At 32.9% G+C, this 7381-nt stretch overlaps 1 protein-coding gene across 4 annotated transcripts; it reads right to left on the bottom strand.

Moving 5' to 3' along the window:
• Window positions 1-802: 802 nt before the first annotated feature.
• LOC121216339 (ultraviolet-B receptor UVR8) lies at window positions 803-6076 on the bottom strand. 4 transcript variants are annotated; one of them, XM_041091991.1, is made up of 11 exons: window positions 5746-6076; window positions 5160-5233; window positions 4966-5050; window positions 4382-4510; window positions 4067-4303; window positions 3689-3928; window positions 2893-2936; window positions 1823-2005; window positions 1636-1726; window positions 1512-1555; window positions 803-1238 (listed from the first exon to the last, which is right to left on the bottom strand). In XM_041091991.1, exons 1-11 carry the CDS (start codon window positions 5951-5953, stop codon window positions 1116-1118), a joined length of 1458 nt encoding a protein of 485 aa, XP_040947925.1. In that variant the 5' UTR covers window positions 5954-6076; the 3' UTR covers window positions 803-1115. The 4 variants fall into 4 exon arrangements, with proteins under 4 accessions (XP_040947925.1, XP_040947927.1, XP_040947926.1 ...); XM_041091993.1 differs by having other exon boundaries at window positions 1636-1715; XM_041091992.1 differs by having other exon boundaries at window positions 1175-1293; window positions 1482-1555; window positions 1636-1715.
• Between the last annotated feature and the right edge of the window lie 1305 nt (window positions 6077-7381).

The raw sequence follows: 7381 nt of genomic DNA, 5'->3' as shown, positions 1-7381 counted from the left end.
ACTTAGGTAGGTTGTAATTTTGGTTGATTGTGAATTTGTAATTATATGATTGGGATGTGAATTGGTATGCTTTTAGTTGATGTTCTATAAGTCTATAATGATGTTTAAGGGTACTAATTGATTGTTAAGTGATTTGGGCATGAAATAAGCATTATAAAAATAGTATTAATCAATTTTGGTAAGAAGTATTGATATTTTGACATTAAATATCCAAACTTAATTATATGAACAAGTTTTTCAAATAAATAGAATGTCAAATTGATATCGATATTTTTTTAAAAAAAAATATCGATACCAATTAATTAAGAAACAATACTTTCAAAGATAATATCGTTAATTTTGTTTTAAGAGTTCCATTTTAATAGAATGTCAAAACAGTATTGATAATTTTAAATCATTATAGATACCAAAAAATGAATATTATAATTCCTTGTTTTTGTAAAACAAATAAAATATCAATACAAGCCAATTAAACAATGATACCAATTTTAATTTGAAATTTCACAACTAAGCCCATATAGGTTCAATTTATTGCGTTTGCAATGTATGTGAATTCATAGTTATATAATTTGAATATAAGTTTGAATCATTTAACAAAAGTTACTCCATCAATAAAGGTAATATCCTGTTATTCAAATTTAATGATCGGATCGGGGATCGGGTAATTGAATGTTATAATAACTAGTTTGAATTCGATTAGATCGATGACTCGAACACGGCTCAATAATTACCAAATTAAGTATAATTTTTTTAAGTCAAACACCAATAATTTGAGAATCTCCTGAAACAATCCATAATACAATTTTACAACCCAAATCTATGCTTTTCCAGGCATCTTAATTCCATATAGTAAAAAATTACTATTGAGATCTACAAATATATACAACGAATCTAGTTATGTATAACATCTTGATTCTGACCCCCCAAAAAAGGAAAACATCTTCAGTCAACCTAATCATGGTGAACCTCAGCCATGAAAGAATCAGAGCATGGATATATGTATATGTATATCTATACGGGCTAGATTATGTACATATACATATAACTTAAATGGTACATCAACTTAGAAACACTGCTAACCTGACAAAACTGTTCTGAGGTATGTGTCAAGGTACTCAGCTGGCTGACTCAGCCAGAAGCAGGGTATGCCACCAGCCGCACACAATGTTTTTTGGGCGACAACCCTCAATAGTAACTTGAGAGGGAGTACTGCGATCAATCACATCACCCAAGCCGAGCTGTTTCAGAAACAAAGAACTTAGGGTTTTTGTTTTACGAGTAACAGAATGGCACCTGGACATCACAACATTGGAACAAAACAGAAGATGCACAAGTAAATCCAACTTTCATTTTTCTTCAAGCACGGTGTCCAACATGACCCATTTAAACATGGGCCTCCAAATACATTGAGAAACTTCGAAAAAAATGGAACATATTGATTTTGGGTATTCCAGTGTTATGATGTCCAGGCTACCAACTACCTTGATCACTGATCAGCGTGAGGATGATACCTGGCCATACTTGTTCCATCCCCAGCAGAATATTTTCCCATCCTCTTCAAGCAAAAGAAGCATATAGTCAATAGACGGGCACAAAATAAACGATGAAGATTTTGAAAAGTTCTCACCATCATACCTGTAATTATGGCACTGTGACGAGCTCCGCACGATGCAACTTTTACATGCGAATTCTCCAAACTTGGATCTTCCAAGAGCCTGGGGAGAGTCTGATTTTGAAATACAGATTTGAATAATTTATGTAGTGCTAAAAGTGGGGGAGTTAGCTGTATGTAAGAATCTAGGAATGGAAATACGGTGTTAACCTCTGCTTGATCACCACCAGTTCCCAATTGCCCAAACTGATTCCCCCCAAACGCATACACATCACCATCAGCTGATATGCAAACTGTGTGCCACAGTCCTGCCGCAACAGACACTATCTTGATGCCCAGTAAGGAAGATACACTCGTCGGGCTTAATTCATCATCTGTACTTCCTTGCCCACACTTGAGAAAACAAGAAAATCGAAACAATTTAACTCCATATCACAATGTATTAGAAGATAGAACAAGCATATATCACAATAAAATAGAGGAGAGAAATATTAGAAAAGGAATCGAGAAGAATATCCCTTATTAGATTGAACCTCATCTTCAACTTTACTGGGCCTTTTTCTCCACCAATTTCTACTTTACCTACATATTGATCCTGAAGAACAGTTAATTTGAGAAATTCCAATCATTGAACACGCCATTGGAAGAGTGAAATATATATTTCCAGCATACACACTTGTAACTTTAAAACGATTTAAGGCCATAACCAGAGCATCACCCTCAAGCATTTGAATGTATAATATAAGGACCATGCATTTAACCAACGGAACAAATGGAGAAACATGAATGTACCACGTCCATATCTAAAATCAGATGGTGGATAGCACTTTACGAACCAGGCCTGAATGGAAACTGAGTAGGCCTTCAACAACCACAGGAGAACTAGAGTGGAACAAGGGGATTATTCATAAGCTAATAAAGCACCTTAAAAAAAGGACATTGATCAAGAACAGAAAGATGTGAATAATTTGTTACTGGATGGTGCAACTTATACCTAAACCATGACATGAATAGGATCTCGAAGAGAAAAAGGCCAGTGCTTATAACATTAATACTAAGTCTCCATTCCTTTTGGAATTTTTGGAATGCAATCTCACTTGTCAGCTTTTTATTCCTTTCGGAATTATACAAAACCATGACATGGTTTTTGGGCATGTATTCTGTGATGAGTGATCACTCGAATAAGATACAAAAACAATGTATCTCTTCTTTAACAAGAAAAAAAGTTGGCCAGCAGAATATTCAATGTGAAGTTCTATATTATGACCATGAGAACTAACCTGTCCATAGAGTCCCCAACCGAAAGTAAGTACTGCTCCAGCATCTGTTAATGGACAAATTGGTTAATGCGGTAATAGCATCAATATATTTTTAATTTTATAAAAAAACTAGAATATACAAGCAAACCAGACACCAGATAAACAAAGATTCTCATGCCACACGACATTCAAATCAATCACTGGTCATCCTGAGGTTTATTACAACTTCCTAACTCCATGGAGATCTTTAAGGTTGGAATAATCTAACTAGTCACTGAGCATCCTAAGAGTCTTGAAGGGATGTTTCGTTCCAGAGTAATTAATTAGCCTTTAAACATGTCTTATTTCGTCTTTCTCTATTCTAGGACGGCAGTATCTCTTTAATAAAGTCAAATGAAGGTTGGATTAGGGAGAAACTGATTGGATTTTTTATCAAGAAAGTGAATTTCTCTCATGTAAAACTCTTTCTATTTGTTAATCATAAAAAAAAATAATACTTTTTTCATATTAGTTCATAAAGAGTATTTCATGAATTTTCCATTTCCATCCCAACCAAGTCTCAAGCTATTCCTGTTACAAAAAATAAGAAAATTTTCTTTACAACACTAATTTCATATTTGCTTGTGTTTACACCTTTCTTCATTTAATGAAAAAAGTTCAATTTTCATTAACTTCTCCCTTGAACTTCTAGACATCTGTATTAAGATTTCACAACTTCATCTCCAGCAAGTATAACCACTTCTATTAGTTTTCTCTAATTGATTTTTCTTTACAAGGCAGTTTAACCAGTTCAACAAGTGAATGATCTAAGGCACACCTGTGATTACCGCACTGTGTCGTCCTCCACAGGCTATCCCCTTTACATAATTTCCAGGAACTCTAAAACCCTGCCCTTCTGAACACAAGCTACCTCGAGAACGTGCAGCAACACTATCTTTCCCAAAAGAAGATAGCTCAATGCAAGGGACAGGATGGGGCGAGGATACCATTCTTATCCTAGAACCCAAACCAAGTTGTCCCTCACCACCATAGCCCCAACCCCAGACCTGCCCGATATCTGAAATTTCAACAATAAGAAAAATTTTACAGATTGAAATGTCACATTGTCTACAAATCTATGCACAACTACCTTACTGCAGAAAATATACAGGTTCTGACTCATTTCACTCATTAGTCAAGGAGAGAGACAAAGTACCTGACAATGCTAGAGTGTGGCGCCCACCGGCAGCTACAGTCACAATCCTGACTCCCGGATTTAGAGCTACGAGACATGGCAATGCCGACACAGTTTCATCACCAGATGATGAGCTTTCAGCAGACTGTTTTGTTGATGATATTCTTCTTCTTTTTGTACTTTCCTCTCCAACTCCTTTAGTATTGGTGGCAGAAAATGTTTCGCCACTTGATCTTGAGCTTTGAGAGTGAGGGCTCACTTCAAAATTTGTGAAATGAGTACAATACCAACAAGTAAACAGAACCAGTATGTAATCTTAACCCAAATGATATTTACCTTGCTCTGTCAAAGAGTTCTGTCTTTCAAATACATCCTTCTCTAAACTAGTCCCAGTGGATGGATCACCAAAGACCTTCCCTGAGGGAATACACTCTTTCCACCCCCATGTATAAACTTCGCCATTTTCTGTGAACAACAAAGTAAAATTGACTTATCAAAAAAACTTAGGTTCCAATTAGCTGTTTGTTCTACTAGTTAAAGTTATAAAAACAAGTCAGATTTGATTAAACAAACATATAAAATTATGCTTTATATTCGCTTTCATATCCAACTCTTTCCACCCCCACATATAAACTTCTCAATCTTCTGTGAATAAATTTACTTCAGATACAGTTAGTTGTTTTTTGTTGAACTAATTAAAGTCCTAACAAACAAGTCAGATGCGATTAAACAGATAATCAAAACAACTAACATACAAAATTATGCTTTATGTTGGAAACAAAAACCCTATTTCGTATCCAAACGCATTTTTGGCTTTTTCTTTCTCAATTAAATACCAAGTGATAAAAGCAACGGCCAAACCACCCATTAGTGAAACAAGTGAATAGAAGTGTAAGGACCAAGGAAGTCTTAGTGTTTACCTGTAACTGCAACACAGTGTGCCCAACCAGCGGCTGCTTTTACTAGAGAAGCTTCGGTTGGAAGTGGAAATGGCTCTGGAATTTCCTGAAACAAGCAAATTACAGAAAAGAAATATATAAATTTAATCTGATAAACAAAAATAAAACCCAACAAAAAGAAAGGAGAAATATAGATGGAAAAAGCTTTATATTACCCCATGCTTCCCTGATGTAACGTAGCTTTGACCTGAATCATCAGTTGAACCCCAAGTGATAAGCTTCCCTGAATCTAAAATTTTAAGGAAAAAGCACCATTAGTAGAATATAATGTTAGCTTCACAGAAGTTATTGCATAAAAAAATTTATCTTATATGCCAAAAATAAGAAAAATGAAAGTTTTTTAAAACTAAATATATTAAATTGAAACTCAGTTCACAGCTCTAATCATCTATTAACAATTTATTAACAAGTTGAAATCTTTTTAAACTATAGAGAACAGAGAAGTTCAAAACCAGTAAATAAAAAGAGCAGGAAGGAACTCAACATAACTAATTTGAGTCAAGTGAGTTGACTTCATGGCAAAACAAAAATGAAAACAACGAAAAAATCGAATTATAACGCCCAGTCCTTTTACATTTTCTTCCCAACCAGACAGATCAAAATGTACAAAATCTAACAACCAGCCCAAAAGCCGCAATTACATTACCGAAAATTTAAAATATATTTATAAGATATAAAATTTAAAATCAGGGAAAGAAGGGGAGGAAAGCCAACGAGAAAGAGAGAGATAGGAAAAACAACCAGAAATGGCCATGGCGAATCCACAACCGCCACCGCATACGTCGGTCCAAGAATGGTCAATGGAATCCGGAATCCGCACAAGAACCGGCGATACAAGCGGAGCTCGTTGCGGTAACGCTCCAGGCAAATATCCCCACATGAAAACCACACGCTCTCTATTAACTACCTCCATTTTCAGTTCATCGCCTTTTTTTCCTTCTCCGTTCATTTCAATAACAGAGAAGGAAAAGAAAGGAAAGCCCAAAAAATAAAAATAAATAAAACTACTATTATTGTTGGAAATTATTTTTTTATTTAATTCATTTCGGCCTTTCGGGAGTGTCGTTTAAGGAAGCCCTAACTTTGGGGCGAGGGCGTATCAATTTAGAGGGAAAGGGATGTGCCACGTAGGATGTTCACGTGGGATTAATAACACGTGGTAACACATGAGCCGCTAGATGTCCCGTTGATTTCTAGCCAGAAGTTAATGGAAGTTTCTGGAAGGTCACTTGACCTTTTTTTTTTCTCTATTCCTCTTTGTGAAGTTGGCAGAGATGGCGTGGTTATGACGTGTTACTTTCAGATTTTTACAGATGTCAATTAATTATGAAGCCCAATGATTATTACATGCCACGTTTCAATAACGAGGGATTGCTGAAAGTCTCCTGACACGTCAGCGGTTTGGTTTGTTGTTAACAAATTCTTGATATGAAGTAAATTTTTAGAATTTTTTTAATCTTCAAATAAAGGTATAAAGATGTTTTAATCCATCCGACCATATATCTCTTTGCACTGAGAATAATATTAATATCAATTGAATTAAAACTTAATTTAAAAAAATTATTAATATTAGATAAATATGTGTTTATTTAACGGAAAATGTATTCCTACATTTATTTGTATTTGTTTCATGATAAATAATTTTGTCGACGGAATATAACTTATAGGTCAATGAAAAATAAATTTTATTTTCCTATAAATTAACTTACTCTTTTGAAAATTGTAAATCATTTTTCGAAAAAAAATTCATTTATGAGTAATTTTAGTTTTATATAAAAATTAATTTGAATCAAGTATAATATTATTATATTAATACTATTTTTTTATTTTAATTTCTAAAAAATTTAAATAATATCAAATATTATAATGTTTAATTATTTATATTTAATAATATAATAAATTATTTAATATTGTAATTTTATTTTAATAATAAATATATATTACAATTTATAAATATTTAATAATAAATGTTTTATAGTATAAAATATGAAGTTATATAAATATGATTTGTTTAAATCATGCTTTAGTTTATTTATCACTTCCAATTTTAATGTGTCACTATCCACTCGTGTATATTTAATATATGTAATTTCAATTAAGTTTCAATTAGACAATGTTTTTTTATTAAGTTTATGTATTATCTCAATTATTATAAAATATTATCTTATTAAGAAATAAATTTCAATTGTCAAAAGGAAATGTTACTATAATATTTTTTTAACAAATATTTATATTGTGTTGTTTCACTAAGAACAACTTTTAAAAAATGATTTCAAAAAAATTGTCAAACGATAGAAAATATTTTACACAAAATCATCCAAATACTAGAAAATATCAACTTTTCCAAAAATCATTTTCTAGAAATCGTTTTTAATAA

This window comes from Gossypium hirsutum, chromosome D04, assembly GCF_007990345.1.
Source record: "Gossypium hirsutum isolate 1008001.06 chromosome D04, Gossypium_hirsutum_v2.1, whole genome shotgun sequence".
NCBI lineage: Eukaryota > Viridiplantae > Streptophyta > Magnoliopsida > Malvales > Malvaceae > Gossypium > Gossypium hirsutum.
Note: the sequence above shows the minus strand (reverse complement) of the source record. Positions and strands in the feature narration are given on the sequence as shown.

Excerpts from the sequence above, each read along its gene's own strand:
- LOC121216339 (XM_041091991.1), bottom strand. The coding sequence starts at position 5,953 with ATGAACGGAGAAGGAAAAAAAGGCGATGAACTGAAAATGGAGGTAGTT. Across the intron at positions 4,304-4,381 it reads GAACTCTTTGACAGAGCAAG|TGAGCCCTCACTCTCAAAGC; the intron begins GTAAATATCATT and ends CAAATTTTGAAG. Across the intron at positions 3,929-4,066 it reads CCACACTCTAGCATTGTCAG|ATATCGGGCAGGTCTGGGGT; the intron begins GTACTTTGTCTC and ends TTGAAATTTCAG.